The sequence below is a fragment of the Chlorocebus sabaeus genome, chromosome X (genome assembly GCF_047675955.1).
Source record: "Chlorocebus sabaeus isolate Y175 chromosome X, mChlSab1.0.hap1, whole genome shotgun sequence".
NCBI lineage: Eukaryota > Metazoa > Chordata > Mammalia > Primates > Cercopithecidae > Chlorocebus > Chlorocebus sabaeus.
The window spans coordinates 6,112,533-6,135,465 of record NC_132933.1 but is presented as its reverse complement, the minus strand read 5'-3'; the positions used below and the strand labels follow the sequence as shown (position 1 = coordinate 6,135,465).

The 22,933-nt window shown below is 50.7% G+C and overlaps 2 protein-coding genes across 3 annotated transcripts in view; both read left to right on the top strand.

Annotated features, from left to right (window-relative positions):
* LOC103232723 (transmembrane protein 185A) overlaps positions 1-9,347 on the top strand; it is a 33,581-nt gene extending 24,234 nt beyond the window's left edge. The window contains exons 4-7 of one of the 2 annotated variants that reach the window (XM_073013373.1): positions 1,878-1,961; positions 5,455-5,631; positions 6,253-6,376; positions 7,651-9,347. In XM_073013373.1, the coding sequence (XP_072869474.1) occupies positions 1,878-1,961; positions 5,455-5,631; positions 6,253-6,376; positions 7,651-7,895 (630 nt within the window). In that variant the 3' untranslated portion in view covers positions 7,896-9,347. The remainder of the gene's footprint in view (positions 1-1,877; positions 1,962-5,454; positions 5,632-6,252; positions 6,377-7,650) is intronic. The other variant, XM_073013374.1, reaches the window with a different exon arrangement.
* A 100-nt stretch (positions 9,348-9,447) lies between these two features.
* On the top strand, positions 9,448-18,052 carry LOC119620870 (heat shock transcription factor, X-linked-like). The gene is given in 3 exon segments (XM_073013372.1): positions 9,448-11,766; positions 12,602-13,271; positions 13,274-18,052. Coding segments are annotated over 3 exon segments (1,269 nt in total). The 5' UTR covers positions 9,448-11,202; the 3' UTR covers positions 13,309-18,052.
* The last annotated feature ends 4,881 nt before the right edge of the window (positions 18,053-22,933 follow it).

Here is a 22,933-nt window from a genome sequence, read left to right as displayed (position 1 = left end):
TGAAAACTCAAAAGGCTAGTGCTGTGTGAAAATCCAGGTGAAGAACAGGTGACAAGAGTGGGAGCACCTTGTCTGATTCCAAGGCGTGGGAAATGGTGAGCTACCTGACAGGCACACGCATCCCACTGGGAATTAGTTTTGGTTATAATATTAACATTTTTCTTTAGATTTATATGAATTATTTTTTCAAGTAGAAATACTTACTAGGTTAGACGTAATTACTTAAATCAATGCAACGGTTGACATTCCTAGCCACATTAGGGATTTCTTTTGGCCTAGAGGTCTATGGAGGAATTACTAAATTCCTCATGTACCTATGTACTGAGAACTTTGGGAAGCTCTGGGCCCGGTCCCAGATTTCGATTTTGTGGGCAAGAATGTACTTTACCAGAGTGAGGAGCAGCCTGCAGCCTGCAGGGCATTTGAACTGGAGGCAGGAGGTTAGTAAGGGGTTGCTGAAGTGGTAGGGGGATGGAGAGGAAGAAGGCCTCACTAGGCAGTCATCATCAGGATAGAAAGTGGGCATGGGATTCAGGAGAAGTCTGGACGCTACAGTGGACAGGATGTGGTGACTGAATGCAACAGTGTAGTAAAAAGAACACAGGGTGATTCCCGGGCTCATGACTTGAGAAATGAGACCACTGTTGTGCCTCAAAGTGACATGGGAGGCTATAGAAAGAAGAGAGATAAGGTTCTAAGTGCAGGCGATAATGACCTCTGTTTGGGACTGGCTTCATTTGAGGTGCCTCTAGGAGAGCCGAGTGGCATATGCACAGCTGGGTTTGCTATGCAGCAGGAAGGCTAAGTTGGAGACAGATGAGAGAACTCACCACTAAGGAGGTAATAATGGAAGCCAAGGGTCTGGTTGAAATTTCTTCTCCCCCAGTCCAGGGTGCAGCGGGTGAGTGAAAATATGTGTGTTCTTGTGTCTGTCTTCCTAATGGGGAGAGAAGACTGTTTGTGGCTCTGGGGAGCATCACCATTTAAGGAGGGGGAAAAGGAGACAGAAGGAATTACCAGAGCACTCCAGAGGGCTCCAAGACTGCATGGTGGGATCTTAGAAGGCCAGGAGGAGGGGAGCAAACAGGAAAGACTCATCCACAGTATCAGTAGGATGCCAGCTGAAGTGTTTTTGCTGTCTCCTGGTTATTGGTGACTTTGATGAAAGCTGTCTACTGTTGGTCATGGGGGGTGGAGGCCAGATCACAATGGAGGAAGCTGGGAATGGTAAATGAGATAGTAGGGGCTTGCATATTCATTACTGTCTCACAGAGAGAAACCTGAGGCTAAGAGGGGTCTTGGATCAAAGGATGGGGTGGGTTTATCTGGTTTGGGGTTTTTTGTTTTTAATGAGAAGGAGTTATTTCTGTGCTGCTAGGAGGGATCAATGGAATAGGTGGGGTTAAAGATACAGTAAAGAATCTATAATTGATGGCTTGATGTGACAAGGTCCTCAAGGAGCCTGAAAGGAAAGGGTGGGATCCAAGGGCAAATCTGAGGTATGAGAAGGAGGACGCACAAGGATGGTTTTGAATAGACAGTATTGTTGGTAGGGGCATGAAGGAAGCTTAGTGGTCTATTGCAGTTAGCCTGTGTTCCCAGCAAACCTGGAAACAAGGTTCTCATCTGTGCTCAGGCCTCAGGCCACAAAGGGCAAGGCAGCAGAGGGGCAAGGCAGCAGGCCGAGCCATATTTCCCCTTGCCGTAGTACTGCTGTGCCCCTCTGGTACCGAAAATCAGGAGTTTCCAGTGCAACATAATATTATACAAGTTACACTGTATTATAATGTGTATTGTCTTTTAGTGTGTTAACCAAATTACTGCAATATTAAATGCAAATTATACTTTGTTAAACTGATTCTTCTCTTCATTTTTAGTTAGAAATCCTGTGTTCTGTCAACATTCTCCAGTTTATATTCATTGCCTTAAGACTGGACAAGATCATCCACTGGCCTTGGCTTGTATGTAACTTTTAAAATGCTTAAATAAACTTCTTTTTATATTATAAAAGTAATTCATATTCACTGTAGAAAGCTTGGAAAAGACAGACAAGCAGAAGTAATAGCCTAATAGTCACCCATAATCCCACTATGGGGAGATAACATGGTTAGTGTTTTTTATGTCTGTGTTTTATACAAACAGTTGGGATATAACTGTGTGTACCGTTTTGTATCCTGATTTTTTTGTTTTAATGTTGTATCATAAACATTTTATCATGTTAATAAAAGGTCTTTATAAACATGACTTCTAAAGTTTAATTGATACAAAATATTCTTCAAGTGCATGTATCAAACCATCCTCTTATTTCTAAAATATGGTATTTCCATTGTTGCCAGTACTGAATGATTTTAAATCATGCTGCAGTGTATATGTTTATGCATTAAAATTTTTGCCTTAATTTTTTTTTTTTTGGTTGTTTTCTTAGGAAATAGTCCAGAAATAGTGTTACTGGGCTACAGGTTGGGAACTGTTTGAGATTCCTATATACATATACTACACTGCCAACTTGCTTTTCCAAAAGCCATACCTGGCCAGGCGCAGTGGCTTACACTTATAGTCCCAGCACTTTGGGAGGCCGAGGTGAGCTGATCACTTGAGCTCAGGAGTTCGAGACTAACCTGTGCAATGTAGCGAGACCCTGTCTCAAAAGAAAAAAAAAAAGCCATACCCATTTACACTCTTGCTGGTGGTGGCATCTGTCATGCTTCTAAACTGTGACTTCAGTTACTGGGCATTTGGTTGAAATTAACCGTGAATAAATGGGTGGATGGATGCAGAGACAGAAAGATAAGTGGCAAGACAGAAATTAGAGAACACAGTATAGTTTCCACTATTAAATGCATGGAAAAAAGATGGAGACTAAAGGCAGAAGAGTTCTATTGCCACTGGGAGGTAAGGTCATGCTAGTGTTTTTGTTTCAGTTGTATTTTCTCTGTTGTTTGATGTATAATTTTGCATACAATATATTTTATGTATTAAATATAGTTACCTTTAAAAAGTAAAAAGTACAGTAAAGAATTGGGAGCAGAGAAGAAACGAAGGGAAGCTAAATACACTCCATACTTAAAGATGGGAATAATCACTTCTGCCCAAAGTCTTTGTTTTTATTCAGCCACTCATCCTACAACTTCACAGTGCTGTATCTGGAGAATGGTCATTGGGTTCAAAACTGTTTCTGTTGTGACATGGAGGAAACATGTCCAAACAAGACCAAATTTTTTAGTATAAGATACTGTCAGGGAAAAAAAAATGATTAGTAATTTTTAGTGCTTTCCACAAATGAGAAGAAAGATTTTTTTCTGCCCTTCATCCTCTGTAGATCCCAGTTGATGAAGCAGTCTGAGTACATGTTTCCCATAGTGAGCAAGAGACAAGAAGAAAGGCTATTGAGATCAAACATTCCACCCATGAAAGAACTTCAGTAAAAAGGAGAATCTCATCACAGAACGGGGAAGGGGGAAGAAAGGCTGTGCATGGACTCTGCAGAAAAACCTGCGATCAAAAACTCCAGGCTGGTCAGGAGGGGTAAAATTCCTATGCCAACTCAAATCATAGATCTAAAAGAAAATGTGAAACTATGGATCTGTTAGGAAATAACATAGGACAGAATCTTTGGGGTTTGCAATTAGGCAAAGAGTACTTAGAAATGGCACTGTTAATATAGTTCATATGAGAAAGAAATCATAAATTTGGACTTCCTCAAAATTGAAATGAAGACAGACCACAGACTGGGAGAAAATATTTGCAAAGCACACATCAAAACACTGACTTGTACCCAGAACATACAGAGAACTCTTAAAAACTCAAAAATGCAAAAAGAAACAACTACTTTAAAAATTGGCAAAAGAGTTGACAATTTGCAAATGGGATATATGCATGGGGAAAAAGCACAGGAAAAGATGCTCAATGTCATTACAGGTTAGGCAAGGCAAACTACAACCAGGATGAGGGCCCGAAACACATGGCTTCAGAATGACGAAACTCAACAACACTGACAAGGGCATGTGCCCAGGAGGATGCAGAGGAACTGGGACACTCCAGTGTCACTGGGGGGAAGGCAGATGGTACAGGCATTGTGGAAAATGGTTTGGCAGTTTCTCATGCAGTTAAAAGCACATTTACCCTGGGATGTGGCTGCCCCACACCTAAGTATTTACCCTAGGAAGTGAAAGGGCGCAGCCAGGTAGAAACCCACACTCTAGTGTTTGTAGCCACCGTGTTTGTGATAGCCAAGGGCTGGAAACCATCCGCAGCGGAGGGTTGGGTAAACAAACTGTAGGCATTGATATAATGAAATACCACTCAGCAATGAGAGGGTCCACCTGTGGATACAGGGCGGGAACAATTTGGATGAATCTCAGAGGCATTATGTGGATGGCGGGAAGCCAGTCTCAACAGTCTTGTCTCGCGATGTCATCTACATAAAGTTCCAGCAGAGACAAAAGTACAGTGACGGAGAACAGATCAGTGTTTGCCGGAGCTAATGGTGGGACAGTGTGATAGTGGAGGGACAGCACAAGAAAGTTTTGCAGGGTGACAGACCTCTTCCACATCCTGTCTATGGCTGTGCGAATCTACACTTGGGTGAAAACTCAGGGAACGCACACTAAAGGAAGACAGTCACTTTTCCTACTGTATGATAGATAATTAATAAAAAGGGAGAACAGAGAAGTGTCGTCCCAGGGGGCAGGGCAGGAGGGTGACGACGTGTCACAGGGGAGCCTTGGCCAAGTGGCGCCCCCAGAACTCATCCTCTGGGCTTGTGTGTGGATGAGACAAGGTCTACCTGGTACGACAGCAACATACTTGGAATGTACCCTTGCCGTGGAGGCAGGGACCCGGCAGCCCTATGTATCCAGCATCAGCCTGTATCCAGCATCAGCCTGTATCCAGCATCAACCTGTCAAGCTCACTAACTTGGTAGGGGTGAGGTTAGGGATCCTTAGGAGCCCAGGCAGCCACACTTTCCGGGGAGCCCTTTCCCATTTGTGTTGCCAAAGTACCCTCAGCAGGTTGTGGGAATGTTGGCTGTGAAGAGAGTCTGTTGGGGTGAGATCTTGTGTGTGTGCACAGGGTGACAGCTGTGTCCCGTTTCCTGGGAAGCTGTGATGGCAGCAGAGCCTGGGGGAGCCTGAACGAGTGTGAGAGGGTGGGCCTCTGGAAGAGTAGAGGCTGCGAAGCCAGATGCAGGGCTGTCTGTCACCCAAAAGAGGAGGGACTGAGGAGTCACTGAGCGTTTGTGTCATAAACGGTGGCAGCAGGCCCCATAGTGAACATACCATACCTTTTCCGTCCTGAGCGATCCTCGCAGCAGTCCTGGGAGGTAGAACGTCCTTATTCAGCTCGCGGGAGGGACCGCCTTAACTGCAGAGACACAGCAAGGTGCTAAAGGTGCCTTCCATCAGAGGCCGGGTGGGAAGCTCTAAAGAGACTTCTTCTCTCCCCCACTCCCAGGTTGTGTGTGTCCCGCTGTGGATTCTCATGTCTTTTCTGTGCCTGGTGGTCCTCTACTACATCGTGTGGTCCGTCTTGTTCTTGCGCTCTATGGATGTGATTGCTGAGCAGCGCAGGACACACATAACCATGGCCCTGAGCTGGATGACCATCGTCGTGCCCCTTCTTACGTTTGAGGTAAGCGTTCCACGGGAAGCCTCTTCAGCCCCTGAAGCTTGCGCTTCCCCTGACAGGATTCTGCACCCCTGGAAAGGCAGCCTCTGTCCGTCAAGCTCACAGTGAGCCCACTCCAGGAGAGGGGAGAGAACACGGCCATCTCTGGGAGGGAGATTTGGAGAAAGGAAAGCATCCTTCCTTTCTCTTGGGGGCAGTGTGTGGGCCTGGCAGGGAGAAGAGTGCACCGTTTTTAGCCATGGTGCCTCTGTATGGCTCCAGTTTCCACTTTTGGAAGAGCAGAGTTGGATGCCGGATTTATGTATTGGAGTCGCATGGAGAATTCTAGAATGGGAGCTGTTGACTCCTTAGAACAAACACTGGGAAGAGTTTGCCATAAAACTGCTGGCATTGGGAACTTTTCAAGTGGAGAGGCTACTGCTGAGCTCTGAAGAGGGACATAAAAGCTCATTTGGAGTTTTCCCCATGGATGGGTGGTTTCCTGCCTTTTCCTGCGGTGCTGATGCTCCCTCTTCTGGGAGCCCATGCTGGGGTGGGGTGGTGGGGAGGAGCTGCCTAATGAGGTCTGGCTTCCGCCTCTATCCATTTTCGATGTTGGCATCAACAGGGACTATGTCTCTTTAGATTCTGCTGGTTCACAAACTGGATGGCCACAACGCCTTCTCCTGCATCCCGATTTTTGTCCCCCTTTGGCTCTCGTTGATCACGCTGATGGCAACCACATTTGGACAGAAGGGAGGAAACCACTGTATGTACTCAGCATTTGAGAAGTCCTTGGTGTGTGTGTGGGGTGGGACCATGGGGTGGGGGATGGATAGAAGTCTAGGAAGGGATGAGTCTCCGAGGGCCCCAATTTAGAAGCTTGTGTGGGAAAGCGAGGGCTGGGGAAATTCTGGGACCCTCTAAGGGAAGGGCATGCCATAACTCTGGTGTTCCGCTGGCCTGCACTGGGACTTTTCTCGCAGCGCACGCTGCCATTTGAGGTAGAACCAGACAAGGCAGGCAACCTCTCTAGAGATCCCGTGCCCTCCTCTGCAAAATGGGGATCAAGATAGATTCTTCCCAGGCCTGTGAGGGTTTGATGGAAAATCCACATCTCCCACCCAAACCCTGGGATTCATCCTAGGTCCCTGTTGGCCCCTCTGCCTCCCCCCTATCCTTGCTGCCGTCACCTGAGCCTTGCCTGTCTTGCCTTGCTAGCACTCTATTCCCTCCATCTGCTTGCTGAGGCAGACACTGCCAAAATGATCTCTGCAGAGGGTGCTTTCCTGGCGAGGCTGTGAGCTCCATGGCATGGAAGCCCAGAGCACTGCCCTTCGGAAAGCCAGTGGGTTTGGGGGCCGGGCCTCACTGCAGCCCAGCAGCCCAGGCTATGCTTGCTGTTTGTGCCTCTGCCCCGCCGGGAGCAGGGAGGGCCTGCACCGAGCTGACACTCCAGTAGCATTGGGACTGGGAAAGTGGCTTTAAGGTGGCTCCATGAGTTCAGGCCCCCACCTGGCCAGGACCCACGCATGACTACTGCCCTCGCAGATTCTAGAGGGTGATGGAAATCTTGTTTTGGGGTGGCACTGTCATCCATGAGTTTATCCTGGCTGGAGAAGATTAGCGGAAGACACCATAGTCTACGCACCACAGATATTTTGAGACTCCCTGGAGCAGTAGTTCTCAAACTTGGGCACCCAGCAGAATCCCAAAAGGGCCAGAAAAAGGGGACCGCTGGAGTCCACCCTAGCCCGACTCAGTTTCTGGAAGTCTGGGCTGGGGCCCGAGAACGGCATCCCTAAATAGACCCCGGGGACGCTGTCCCTACCAGTCCGGGAACCTCACTCAGAGAACCACAGAGCTAGCATTTGTACTTCTCCCCCATTTTGGGTACTCAAGCCCTGTTCAGGCTTTGTGACTCAGGAGTCTGGATAAAGTATATTATGACGTTGTAGGAGTGAAACTTCTTGTTATGGAAAGAAAGTTAACAGGAAGGTCAGTTGAGCCTCGTGTGTGAAACAAAACATTCTTATTTTTCAGGGTGGTTTGGTATCCGCAAAGATTTCTGTCAGTTTCTGCTTGAAATCTTCCCATTTCTACGAGAATATGGAAATATTTCCTATGATCTCCATCACGAAGATAATGAAGAAACCGAAGAGACCCCAGTTCCGGAGCCTCCTAAAATCGCACCCATGTTTCGAAAGAAGGCCAGGGTGGTCATTACCCAGAGCCCTGGGAAGTATGTGCTCCCACCTCCCAAATTAAATATCGAAATGCCAGATTAGATGCCACTTCCGGGGACAGAGCTAAAGTGGACTGGGACGCGCTCTCTCCACCTTCCTCTGCCCCCTCGTTCACCCCACAAACCAGAACCAGTACTGGAGCTGGGTCTCCAGGTACGTCCATCTCATGCCTTGTTTGCATCCTGCGCCTATCAGCCACTCACCACGACGGGACGTGGAAGTGGCAGGTGACAGGGGTGTGTGCCAGCAGATGTGGATGCCAGGAAGAGTGTGAGAACAGGGGCGGGATTTCCATCTGTCTGGGAGGGGCTCCAGGTACCCCTCTTCCTCGTCAGACCCACGGGGGGATGGCTGCTTACCAGGTCCCCAAAAGGAACATCTGTCTACACGGTGCTGAAATCCCAATCAAAAGTGTTGTTTAGAAATGTTTCTCTACGGGGTGACCTCCTGCAGCTCGCTCAGCACTCCCAGGTCCTCAGCACTCCCAGGTCGTAGCTGGCGCAGTCAGTAGGAACTGTAACTATGTCTCTGATGCACCACGTGTTTAGACACAGCACAGTCCTTTTTTCTGTTCCTACCGTGGAAGTAGTTTCTCTTTGGGCATGCTGACAGCACTTTTTCATAGCCTCACCGATGAGCCCTTTCTGCGGGAGTGACTCCATGCCTGTATACAGAGTATTTATACAAATGTTTTAGCATCTTCATATGCGGTGTTAACCCCTAGTTCTGTACAGCACATTCTGTTCAAGTATTTTTTTTACAAGCTTGTGCTGTAGGCACATGCCTTCTGCTGCAGAAGTGGACACCCGTGGCACACCCACCCCGCCCCAGTGGGGTGCCATGCCTTCCTGGGACATTGCCACTTCTGCCCTGGAACTCATGCAGGTACGTAGTAGCTGCTATTGCCAGAACAGCAAAGCCAAGCAAGAGATGGTCCATGCTTTTCTGACGTTCTCAGAATAGTGGCTAGCCTAAAACCTGACAAGCGCTGCTTGAAGCCGGAACACTGGAGAATGTCACTGAGAGCAGAAATGGCCACGCGGGTCACGATTATGCTTAGGAAAGTCTCCGGCTTCCCTCCTGCCAGCAACAAGAACGCTTTGGGGTAGGCACGATGTTTTCACGTGTGCGTGCCGTTTCTCCAAGCACTGCAGGTTCCGCCGTGTGCCGGAGGCTACAAGTTTCACATCCTCCTTCCCGAAAACAAATAGGTCCTATGCTGAAAAAAGGGTAAAAAATGAGTACTGATCTTCCCAGCCAGGAGAAGAGTGTGGCGTTTTAACACGACCAACTGCTCGCCGGCATACTTGGGGTTAATTCAACTCTGCTGCGAACATGACTCCGCCCCTGGCACTGGCCTCCAGCAAGCCTGTTCTTCTTGGGGTACGGGGGAGCAGGATGGTTTAGCCTTTCCTGCTCAGTGTGTAAAAAATTGTAGCGAAAGCCACTATTTTTGCTCTCTTAAACTGTTCAATAAACTGGTTCCTCGTTTTACATGTGCACGATGTGTATCTTATTTGCTGGATGGCCCAGGAAACTGGAATGGCCCTCTCAGCCAGCCTCAGAGGAAAGAAATCTGTAGCTGGCACAGGCAGCCGAGTGAGGCTGGCGGCTGCTGGGACACAGCCTTTAGAATGAGTCCTTGAGTGCACAGCTCCCAGGGATATATGGGGTAGCGGGAAGGAGGGGACGCTGCGCAGATGCCACTGTTGGCTGGGCTACACCGTGCCACACTTGTTACTGCTTAGGAGGCTTTCTGGAGTGTTCCTCGGGTGCTAAGACAGTCTGCAGCAGACACTGTCCTTTTACTGCTGCTGGTCCTCGTTTGCTCCCCAGTCATGTCAACAGCTGAGGACTGCTCATGCTGCAACAAAAGGCTCTGCAATTGCTGTCTAGCTAGCCCTAGCTGTCTCTAGAGTTCTGCCTGAACTGAAACTCAAGTGGGGTTCAGCTCATGACTTGCGGCAATTGACGAGGAAATCCACCAGTTGCTGTGGCTGGAAGGATTTGCAGTCCTGTGGGTTGTAACCAGAGGCCACAGGTGGATTCTGCCTCAGGCTCATGAGATTTCCGACTTACTGTTCAAGAAAATGCCTTGTGAAGTGACAACAGTAGCTATGACCCAACTGCCAGGTGCCTTGCTAGTTCCTATTCGTCCCACTGGATCCTCGCAGCCCTGGGAAGCAGGTGCTACTACTCTTATCCCCAGGAGGAGACAGAGGCTGAGAGAGGTTAAGTGACCTGCCCAAGTCACACAGCTTGGCAGCGGCCGGGTCGAGACACCAGCATCAGCAGTCTGTTTGCAGACCCCTCACTGTCACCCCCGAGCCAGTGCGTCTTGGGCCCTGGGGTCAGGATGTCTCAAGCGTGGAGGCATCACTGGTTTGTGGAAGTCTCTGGAAGGTCCCTGAGCTCTGTGCCCAGAATTGAGTCAGGGGAATCTGTAGAGAGGTGGCCCTGTGTGTGGGGACAGTGTGTGACACAGACACTGCTTTGGAGGAACGCCTCTCCCGTGACCTCTTAGCATCACATCCCAAAGGAACAACTTTTGCAGAGATGGACCTCTGGGCACAAACCCACGTGCGTTTCTCTGGAGACACTGGCCAAGGAAAACAAGACATGCTCGAAGGCCAACAGCTGCATGCCCCACCACGATGTGACTGCAGAGACCCGGGGTGTAGAAGAGTGTCTCTGCTTGGTGGGGGGACACAAGCGGGCCAAGGAGAGGCGGGAAGAAGGCAGCCTCCGACTCGCCACTGGACTGCATGGAGACGCTGGTGGGGCAGTCAGCTAAGCCCTTTGCGTAAGTGGCCTTCGGGCATCTGCGTGCTGGGGACCGACAGTGGGGGTGTGTTAGGTGGATCTGTTTGGAGCACATTGCTGCCGCTGGCTAGGACAGGGTAGAAAGGGTGGCGTGGCTACAGCCTGACCCGTGGGCACCGTCCTACCCTTTATTCTGTGCTTCAAAGTGTCAGTCGTGCTGGTGTCTGTGGGCTCGTGACTCAGACGGTGAGCTCTGACCTTCCTGAGCCAGGGCTTTGCTGTGGTTCTGCCTGGCTCAGGAGCTCTAGGACAAGGGGGCCGCTCCAGGTCTGCACCTAAGGTGTGGCAGGGCCCCTCAACACTCCTGTGTACTAGTGTCGTCTTTCCCATTGAAATGACTGTGAGGACTAGAATGTGCACATGCAGATGGGCAGCTACTTGTCTGTCTTGGCCCTTTATTACATAACTTGCTGGGTTTGTGGAGATGTCACCCCCCAGCAGTCAGAGCCCGTTTGTGATGTCGTGGGGCTGGTTACATGACTGCCAAGGGGTGCTGCTGGCCACACTGCACTAGTAAGTTTGCCAGATGGAGGACAAGCCATCACTGAGTGTGGCTCTCTGTGAAGAAAGAAATTCGAGAGGACAGGGTCATGGCTTGGACAGGGTGCCTTTTCCTCCCCAGTTGTACTCAGAGACCTACCTTCACCCAGCAGATCCTTCCCCTGCCTGGGATGACCCAGTGTCCACTGGGAGCCCTAACTTCAGGCTGCTGACAGAAGAAATCGCTTTCCAAGCTCTGGCCGAGGAGGCTTCATTCAGAAGGCCGCGCCCTGATGGTGACATCCCGCCCCAGGGAGAAGACAATCTCCTCTCCCTCCCTTTTCCGCAGAAACTGTGGAGACTGGTCAGCAGCAATCAGTTTTCATCCATCTGGTGGGATGAAGGAGGGGCTTCTATAGTGATCAATCAAAAACTCTTTGAAAAGGAGATTCTCAAAAGGGACGTCGCACACAAAGTGTTTGCCACGGATTCAATAAAGAGCTTCTTCCGCCAGCTAAACTTGTATGGCTTCCGAAAACGGCGTCAATGCTCTTTCAGGACCCTCACCCACGTTTTCCCCGCACAAAGGCCGGTCTCCATCTTGAATAAGGTAATGAACGACAAGCCTCTGGAGGGGTTAAGTCTGTGGGCTCTGGGTCCCGGTCGGGTGGAAGTCCCAGGACTGCCTCCTGGGAAGTGGGTGACCTCAGGCAGGGTGTGGGGCCATCACTGTGGGCCTATGTCTCCCTCTGGGTGGAGGTGACATGAACTAAGAGTGAATGTGGAGAGAGGGCTGAGGATGGTGCCGGCCCCTCTGGAGTGTGTAAAATATCACAGGTGCTAAGTAGCCGTATCTGCATGTCCTCCTACCCGGGACCAGCCATGTCCTCTGGTGGTTGCTGTGTCCCCCTGACTCCATAGCGCTTTACCCTGTGAGGTGAGCAGGCCAGGGGAGTCCGGTATTTGTACCACTATCACCCTAGCTGGTGTCGGAGAAGTGCTCAAGTTGAAGCGCTGAAGGGCGCCTGGCACAGGAGGTGCAGATGCTCCCGCTGCCCTTGGTAGGTGGGGCCCCTGGTGTGGAAGAGCCAGTGCCCAGGACCTCCAGCCCAGCCGGGGTGCATTCTGTTGCCAGCTGACACTGTGGGGGAGGCCCAGAATCATCTTCCCTCCTGGTCTGCAACTTCAAAGACCCTTTCCGCCGGCCGTGGCCACCCTAATCTGCCATTTTGAGGCTTTTTCCAAGACGGAAAGGCCTGCCACAAATTGGTAAACCTTGATGATGTGAACGCGAGTCCCCAGCTTCCTTTGGGGACTGGGACCTTTTCCAGAAAGTCCTCCTGGGCCAGTAGAGTTCTCTTGCACAGGGGCGTAGATGGTTGGGAGTTGCAGTTCATCCTTGTGACTTGCAGTTTCCTTTTCTTTATTTAAACTTGGACTCATAGTTAGAGTTCTACTGCCATCCCTACTTTCAAAGAAACTCCCCTCACCTCCTCGTGAGGATGAAGAGAAGAGTGGGCGTCAAGTCTGCACCAGGACATCAGGAGGAGGACAAGCCAGAAGCTGCTGGATCCTGTCTGGCACCAGCAGACACTGAGCAACAAGATCACACATCTCCGAATGAGAATGATCAGGTCACGCCGCAACACCAGGAAGCGGTGGGTCCCAACACCCAAATCAGAAGTGTCTCTGCTCTACCAGCAAGTCCTGTGATGGTGCCCGATCCCGCCATGGCAAGTGACAACACTCCAGTGACCCAGCCGGCCGGCGAGTGGTCAGAGGGCAGCCAGGCTCACGTCACTCCGGTGGCCGCTGTCCCTGGGCCTGCAGCGCAGCCCTTCCTCTCTGTCCCCGGATCTCCCACCCAGATGAATTCTTACGGGCCTGTGGTGGCCCTTCCCACAGCATCCCCCAGTACCCTTGCCATGGAGACCACAGGACTTCCTGCGCCTGGCATGCTGCCCTTTTGCCATCTCTGGGTGCCGGTGACCCTAGTGGCTGCTGGGGCTGCACAGCCTGTTGTCTCCATGGCCATGTTCCCCCATCCCCTAGCTCTGCACCACCATTGCCCCCACAGCCACCGCACATCACAGTACATGCCAGCTAGCGATGGCCCCATGCATACCCAGACTACGCAGACCAGCGCACATAGAGGCGAGCATTTGGGCAGAAAATGTGCCGGTCAATAAATGTGTCACAAAATGAGTAATTTTCTGACTGCACAAAAGAGTCTTCATGGTCTCCGTCCTTTTTGTTTCCTTGCAGTCGAGTACCCCCTCCGACATCTTTGGCTTGCATGATAAAGACTTCAGCCTAACACACCTCCCCGGAAAAATGCCCAGGAGATACTCGAGCAGGTGCTGGGTTTTAGGGAGCCCCGCAGACATCCTGCCTCTGCTCATTAAAAATTACCTGGAGCTGGCCAGGTGTGGTGGCTCACGCCTGTAATCCCAGCACTTCGGGAGGCCGAGGCGGGCGGATCACAGGTCAGGAGATTGAGACCATCCTGGCTAACACGGTGAAACCCTGTCTCTACTAAAAATACAAAAAATTAGCCGGGTGTGGTGGGAGGCGCAGATAGTCCCAGCTACTCAGGAGGCTGAGGCAGGAGAATGGCGTGAACCCGGGAGGCGGAGCTTGTAGCGAGACGAGATCGCGCCACTGCACTCCAGCCTGGGCGACAGAGGGAGATTCCGTCTCAAAAAAAAAAAAAAATTACCTGGAGTTGCTCGCTGAGTGCCAATTGTGGTGCTAGCATTGATGGCCGAGGGTTCACAATGTCACTGTGTTGCTGGCCATACCTTGTCGTGGTGGTGCCTTTATATAACAGGATCTTCACTTTACACACAGATGAGATCACATCTGGCTTTGTCATTGGGTTAAAAAGTGCCCTTGTTACTTGTGGAGGTCACAGATACTACCAAGGAGTCCTACAGGTTTACGGTTTAGAGGGTGCTCATTAGTGTCTAGTGGACAGGATTTACGTTTGGCTTTTATGTCTGTACTGGAGCCGGTGGGGTTTTTTACTTCCTTCCTTGTTTCCCCCACTATGCCCCCACTTTTTCTTTCTTGTTTTTTTTTCCTTCCTTCCTTCCTTCCTTCCTTCCTTCCCGTCTCTCTCTCTCTCTCTCTGTCTCTTTCGCTCCCTCCATTCCTTCCTTCTCTTTCTTTCTTTTTGAGTCAAAAATTAATTTAAAAGATGTCATGTTTTAACTAAGGGAGCAGCCTTTTCTGGTGACTTGGAGTGTTCAACTTAGAACACATGCTATCATCAATGAGCCTCTTTGACTGAATGATCTGAGGAAATAGGTTCAAGTTCTTACCGTAGACACAACTGGGCACAGACATCAAAACAGCTCTGAAATCAGGGTGTGCAGACAGCCCCAACACCGACACATATACCTGTCTGTGATTTTTAATTTGACAGTAGGTGGCAGAGCCCTGGGAGAAGTGGGAAGAGGCCATAAGAGAATGCAGACATGGGAATGGATTAATTCACAGTCCAGCCATGGTCTGCAGGTAGATCTCCCTGTCTCGACCTGCTCACTTACAAATGGGTGCTCATTTACAAATTGGTGTGAATCACATTTCATCATTTGTGAGCTCCTTAGCTTCCAAGAAGTACAATTTTCACATGTATTTCTTGGACTTTATACATATGCCTCCAGAGTTTGAATCATGCAAAGATGCTGCCACTTAAAAACCTCTTTCCTGGCCGGGCGCGGTGGCTCATGCCTGTAATCCCAGCACTTTGGGAGGCTGAGGTGGGTGGATCGTGAGGTCAGGAGATCGAGACCATCCTGGCTAACACAGTGAAACCCCGTCTCTACTAAAAATACAAAAAATAAAAATAAAAAATTAGCCAGGCATTGTGGCAGGCGCCTGCAGTCCCAGCTACTCGGGAGGCTGAGGCAGAAGAATGGTGTAAACTTGGGAGGCGGAGTTTGCAGTGAGCTGAGATCACGCCACTGCACTCCAGCCTGGGCGATAGAGTGAGACTCCGTCTCAAAAAACAAAACAAAACAAAAACTCTTCCCTACAAACTTATACCACTCCAATCCTGGTTTTCCTGTAAATCTCAGCTTGACGCAGTGGCTCACGCCTGTCATCCCAGCACTATGGGAGACTGAGGCAGGTGGATCACGAGGTCAGGAGTTCAAGACCAGCCTGGCCAAGATGGTGAAACCCTGTCTCTGCTAAAAATACAAAAATTAGCCAGGCACATTGGCAGGCACCTGTAATCCCAGCTACTCAGGAGGCGGAGGCAGGAGAATCGCTTGAACTCGGGGGGCAGAGGTTGCAGTGAGTCAAGACCACGCCACTGCACTCCAGCCTGGGCGACAGAGTGAGACTCTGTCTCAAAAAAAGAAAAAAAAAAGATACTGTTAGAAGAAAGGGACAAAAATATATAGATGGAGAGAAAATATTAGTAATCTGATGTCTGATAACTCATATGCTAAATAAATACCAAACTTTTAACATTCAACCATTTGGAAACAAAGAATCCAATTAAAGATGGAAATCATTGGAAGACATTCACCAATGAAGATACACAGAAGTACATATACATTCACCAATGAAGATACACATATGAAAAGATGATCACCATTAATTATTCACTAATAATGCAAATGTCAACAGCACTAAGATTCCTCTACCCACCTCTTACAATGGATAGAATTCAAATACCTCAGAATTCCAAATTCTGGAGAGGATGTGGAATTCTCATTCATAGCTGGTAGACAAGAAAAATGTTACATTCACTCTAGAAGGCCTTTTGGCCCTTTCTTAGGTAGTAAAACAGACTTACCATTAGACCCATCAGTCGTACTCCTAGGTTTTACCTAAGTGAATTGGAAACTTGGGTTCTCACATGGAAAATCGTGTACACGAATGTATATAGTAGTTTATTCATAATCACCAACCAAGATGTCCTTGAAGAGGTGAATGGGTAAAACCAATGGGACATCCACAAACTGAAAGTGTATTCAAAGTTCAGTCTACCCTCAAATATTCCAGGACAGGAAATTTTGGAGGCCAGTTCAGCCAAGTGGCAAGGGAAAATGAATCACCATCTTATCTCAACTCTTCCAATGCATCCAAAACAAGGGCAATTGTTCAACTCATTCTCCCAGGCTCGCTCTCCTGGATTCAAAAACAGATGAAGGCACCCAAGCACTCATGAAAAGAATTTGTGAGGCAAGTGTTCACTCATATCGCAGCACATCTCATAAACAGATAATCACATATCCAACACAACAGTGGATTAACCACCTGTATGCATGGAATAAGAATACGATTAAATGTTAGCAAAAAATTCAATTCTAATTCCCTGCGTACAAGGTAGACTAGAAGAAAAAAAACAGTCATGACAATGGGTACAGGAAAAGGCTCTGAAAGAAATTCTATGTAAGTACAAATTAACAACGTTTAGCAAACTAACATTAAAAGGAACTTCCATTTCCTAAAATCAGCAGCAAGCATAGGTAAATGTGAAATGTCAGAAGCTCTGCCATTCACGGCAGTGACCAGTCATTGACATATGCTGTCACCATTACCATCCACATCTGCAGTGAATATCAAAATGAAGAAGAGCCAGAGCTATGGATGACAAAATGAAAATGAGATACGAAGACTGCAAAGAAAGAGATAGTATGTGTTAACTATATGATTGTCTGCATGGAAAATTCAAAGGAATAGACACATTGATTATTCAAATGAGTAAAAGACTTCAGAAAACATCATATAGAAGATCATTACAGCAAAGTCAAGAGCCTTGCCACACAAAAGGAACTTAGTGCATAAAATAGAAAATAGAAAATATACCATTCACAACAGCATTAAAATCCACAATGTGAATAAGAAGAGCCTAACAAGACCTTTATGGAAGCAACTGTGCGAAGTTGCTGATAGACTCAGGGAATAAATTCAAGTAAATGGATCTGTATACCATATTCCTTGATGGGGAACAGAATACGGCAAAGATGTAAATGCCACTTAAATACAGAGTGAGTGCCTTAACTGTCATTGCCAAAGTGACAACCAAGCTCAGGTTGCTGTGCTCTGCTCCCCAAATCAACCCCAGAAAAATATAGAAGGGAAAAGACAAAATATATATATATATATGTGTGTGTGTGTGTGTGTGTGTGTGTGTGTATACACACACACATCAACATCAAAACAGAGAAAGCCCTGGGGATGACTTAAGACTGTGCTCAACTAGTACTTGTGTTTGGGTCCAGGGAGCAGCAGGGAAATCGAGGAGGTCTGTACCCTGCATAGATGGCAGATTACAGGATAGGTAGGAGAAAGTGTTTAACATTCCACCCCATATCATCGCAAAGCCTGAGGCAACACCACAAAATCTGGTGCCAGTCGCCCTGGGGTAATATCAGGACACCAGGAAATTTGAGTTGATTTAGACACTATGGCTCCAGAGTTCTGCTAACAGCCACCTGAAACAAACTTAGTAGGAGAAGACCCGCCTTCCAAAAACTTATTATTTTAATGGAATATAAAGAATGAACTAGGAATAGAATAGTAAGTATGTGTGAAACCCACATACTATGAGTAGATATTAATAAAATATGTGTGCATATATATAGTATAAAGTCTACAAATACAAACGAATATGTATCTAAAGATATATACATATAAGTACAGATAATTATACATATATGATATAAAGATATAGATGCATGTATATATACCTATAAGCATAAATGTATATGATGTCTAAAACAGGTATGTATATAAACAAAACGTACATATAACATATATAATGTACATATACAATGTAAAATTTATTACCATATGAATGAGGATTAAAATATGAAAATCACTGATCTGGACTCTGATATGTCGGATACCTTCAAAACACATGGCTTCTCCAAATCTCTTGCTGCTGCTCAGCCTCTTCCCTGTAAAAATAAATCTTTTAGGACAAAAGGTTTGCAAAGTCTAGCTCTGGCTGGGGAGGAGCCCCCATGGGAAGGTGTGCATCTTCGCTCAGAGGTCCTACAATCACAGGTGCTGCAGCCCCCCAGGGAGCATCTAGCCTTGGACCCACAGCCATTCTCTGCAATGCGTGCAGCTGAGCAGATGCTCAAAGGTGACATGAACAGATCATCTCCCACCCATCACTTCACCAAAGAGCAGGAGCCAGGAGAACCCTCCTGAGTGGGGACTGAAGGTTCACCCTCCCCACATAGAGGGGCCACAGAATCCAGCTCAGCCCCTCCTGTCAGCCCTGGAAGACCTTGGCAATGTTGTCACCCCGACCACACCCCTCCCCTCACTGCCACCTCATGTGACTGGGAGTCAGAGACTTGGTCCCAGAGGAGCAGACCCAATCGGCAGAGGATGGGGATCCAGACCCAGGCATCAAGGTCAGGACCCCCTGAGGGATGACTGAGGGCCCCTATCCCCATCCCCACCCCTACTCCGCCAGAACCGGGTTCAGCCCCTACTGTCGACCCAGGGAAGGCCCAGGCTTGGAGGCCGGATGTGACGTCACTGACGCGCGCACTGGGGGGCAGAGAGAAGGGACACGCCTCCTTCTGAGGGGCGGCTTGATACCGGTGGAGGGAAGCGGGCCCAGGCTCTGTGAGGAGGCAAGGTGAGGTGCTGAGGAAAGACTGAGGACGTCCCCACCCCAGATAGAGAACCAAGTGCCGTCTCTGCTCCCAGCCCTGGACCACCCGGGGACCGATCTGGGGCTGACTTGTGAGGTTGGACCCACTCCCTCCGTCTGCCGCTCAAGCTGCTGGGCACTCTGGAGTGAGAGCTCTGTGTGACCAGGGCAGGGCTGGTTAGGAGAGGGCAGGGCCCAGGCTCTGCGGGGCGTCCCTGAGGGAGGGCTGGCCCCCCCCACCCCACCATGACCTACGGCCCCAGGTTCCCTAGCCCCATCCTCGGCCCCACTCTCCACTCCACCCCACCAGAGACTCCACCCCACCCCCAACTCCCCCCGCGCCAGAATCTCATTCCGCCCCTGCTGTCAACCCAGGGAAGCCCCAGGTGCCCGGATGTAAGACCAGTGACTTGCACTTGAGGGGTCAGAGAGTAGCGGGGGCCTCGCTCTGAGGGGTGGGTTGATATCGGTGGAGGGAAGCGGGCCCAGGCTCTGTGAGGAGGTAAGGCGAGACCCTCAAGGAGGACTCAAGACCCCCCCACCCCAGATACAGGACCCCAAATAATACAGCGCCGCCCCTGCGCCAGCCCTGGATCACCCCGCAGGGTCGGGCTTATCAAGCTGGGCCCAGGCTCTGACTGGAATCAAGGTCAGAACCCTGAGGGAGGGCGGAAGGCCTCCACACCCCTAACCCAGCCACCACCACCGTGACCTACAGCCTCAGGTTCCCCACCTCCATCCTCACCCCCCCTACTCCACCCCATCGCACCCCAGCCCCCAAGTTTCCCGCGGCAGAATCCGGTTCGGCCCTTGCTGTCAACCCAGAGAAGCTCCAGGTGCCCGGATGTAAGGCCTCTGACTTGCGCACTGGGGGTCAGAGAGTAGCAAGGGCTTGGTTCTGAGTGGTGGCTGAAGATCGGTAGAGGGAAGCGGGCCCAGGCTCTGTGAGGAGGCGAGGTGAGACGCTGAGGGAGGACTGAGCCCACCCCAGATAGAGGGTCCCAAATAATCCAGCACCACCTCTGCTGCCAGCCCTGGACCAGCCGGGGGCGGACTTCTCAGGCTGGGCCCCCCTTCGCCACCCCACCGCTTAAGCCCCAGGGGACTCTGGGTCAGAGCTTGGTGTGACCATGGCAGGACTGGTTAGGAGAGGGCAGGGGCCAGGCTCTGCCAGGCATCAGGGTCAGGACCCTGAGGGAGGGCTGAGGCCCCATAGAGGGAGTCAGTGCCCCTGCAGTCAACCCTGGGAAGTTCCGGGCATGGCGGGCAAGCGGATCCTGATGTCTGCATCCTGGGCTGACCAAGGGAAGGGGCTTGGTATCGTTAGCGTGACCGCGGGAGAACAGAGGGAGGGCCCAGGTCCTGCTGGGAGACAAGGGAAGCCTGAAGGGACGCAGCACCCCAGGACAAGGGGCCCACCCCCCCCATCTGAGACCGAGGCGCCTCCTCATTCAGCCTCGGGAATCCGACAGATAGAGACTCAGGTCCACAGAGGGGTGGGGCCCAGCCCTCTAGGAGACCAGGGAAGGAACAAGATGGAGGACAGAGGGGACCCGAGGGTCCAGCTCAGTGGGGATCGTGACCTGGGCTATCCCGGGCACGGTGGCCACATATAGTGCATTGTGGCTTCTGAGACCGGGTGTCAATGGGGACAGGGCTGTGCTATGAGGAGTGGGGCCTCAGGTGAGCAGAAGGAGGAGTCCCAGAGCCCTGAGGAAGGATTCACCAGACCTCTCATCCCAGACCTAGGAAACCTGCCCCTGCCGTCAGTCTTGGGAGGCCCCAGGCAGGACTGTGAGGAAGGGAAGTGCCCCACTCCACCCCCAAAACACACTTTCTCAAAGAGGGTCTAAGGGAGAAGTTGTCCTTGGTCTGCAAGACTCATCTCTGGTTCAGCAAAATGGAAGGGGCCAGATTCTGTCCGAAGTAAATACGAATACCTAGAGGGCACCCAGACTGACGAGGCCCCCTGACACCTGCTCCTTTGGTCAGCCTTGGGTATCTCATGTATGAGTGACCATGAGGTACCCCCTCACTTCTGCCTCCCGGGTCTCAGGGAAGTGGGGGCCTTGGTCCAAGGGGCGTCCTCAGCTCCGCAGAGGGAGCCACACCTGGTCAGCACAGGGTGGAATCCAGGGTCTTCCAGGAGTGACGGGGAGGAAGTTTGCTGAGGACCGAAGATAAGAAGGTACCTCCATGCTCCCAAAGAACAAGGGACCTCACAGACACTGGTGTCACCTATTCTCAGCCCCAGGTGGCCCCAAGCAGGAATGACATGTGGCATGCTGTCATTTCTCCCACGTGATTGGGGATGAGAAGTCTCAGGGAGGTGAATACCTTGATCCCAGGGGCACTGAGAGATTCAACAGAGGGATCCACACCTGGTCAGCAGAAGGAGGACTCCCAGAATCAGCATGACCCAAGGTGTACCCCCTTCATGAGGAATGGAGGTACTCCCAGCCCAGAAAGAAGCCACCCCACAGAGTCTAGGTGAACTCTGTTCTTAGATCTGGGGGAGAGGGGGAAGCCTGATCAAGGATGGTGCTAAGTGGCAAGCTCACTTGTACCACGGCAGGAAGTTGAGGAACCCTCAGGGGGATGAGGCGTTGGTGTAAAGGGAGATGTCTGCTCATCTCAAGGGTTTAGGGGTCGAGGAAATATAAGTCCCAGCAGGAGTAAAGATGAATAACCCACAGGAGGACTTTGGAACACCCACCTCATACCCGAAAGGGTCAGCTGCTGGGGTCAGCCCTGGACACTCCACGCAGGGGTGACAGATGTGGGGCCTCCTCACCTCTGTTTCTGGATCTCAGGGAGGTGAGGACTTTGTTCTCAAAGGGTGTGTGGACAAAACAGGGACCCCCTTTCTTCGACAGACACAGTGGTCCCAGGATTGGCCAGCAGTCCAGGTGAGGAACCTAAGGGAGGATTGAGGGTACCACCAGGCCAGAGAAACTCTCAAATCGAGAGAGTTTTCCCTGCCCCTACTGTCACCCCAGAGAACCTGGGCAGGGCTGTCTGCTGAGGTCCCTCGTCTATCCTGGGATCATTGGTGTCAGGGAGGGCTGGCCTTGGTCTGAGGGGGCTGCACACATCAGCAGAGGGAGGGTCCCAGGCCCTCCCAGGAGTCAAGGTACAGACTGAGGGGACCCCACTCACCAAACACAGAGGACCCCACTCACCAAACACAGAGGACCTAGCCCGACCCTGCCCCTTCTGTCAGCTGAGGGAAGCCGCTGGGTGGACGGACTCCCCTCACTTCCTCTTCAGGTGTCTCATGGAGATAGGGCCTCAGGTCAACAGAGGGAGGGTTCCAGACCCTGCAGGCATCAAGATGAGGACCAGGCAGTATCCTCATCCCAGGACACATGAACCCCATTGAATTTGGACATCTCTTACTGTACTTCCGGGGAAACCCTGGGCAGGTGTGTCCAGATGTTGGTTGGGACATGTCCTTCTGTTCCATGTCAGGGATGTGAGCTCTTGATCTGAGAGATTCCCAGGCACGTAGAGGAATGGAGTCCAGTCCCTGCCAGGAGAAAGGTGAAGGCTCTGAATGAGCACAGAGGGGACCATCCACCCCAAAAGTGTAGAACTCAGAGTGTCCAGCTCGCCCTCTTGACGGCACTGAGGGACCGGGGCTCTGCCTGCAGTCTGCTGCCTAAGGGCCCCTCGATTCCTCTTCCAGGAGTTCCAGGAAGCAGGCAGGCCTTGGTCTGAGACAGTGTCCTCAGGTCACAGAGCAGTAGAGGCCCAGGCAGTGTCAGCAGTGAAGGTGAAGTGTTCGCCCTGAATGTGCACCAAGGGCCCCGCCTGCCCCAGCACACATGTGAACCCAGAGCACCTGACCCCATCCACCCTACTATCACTCATAGAGCCTTGATCTCTGCAGGCCAGCTGCATGCTGAGTAGCCCTCTCACTTCCTCCTTCAGGTTCTCAGAGGACAGGCTGACCAGGAGGACAGGAGCCCCAAGAGGCCCCCGAGCAGCACTGAAGAAGACCTGTAAGTCAGCCTTTGTTAGAACCTCCAAGGTTTGGTTCTCAGCTGAAGTTTCTCACACACTCCCTCTCTCCCCAGGCCTGTGGGTCTCCATCGCCCAGCTCCTGCCCACGCTCCCGACTGCTGCCCTGACCAGAGTCATC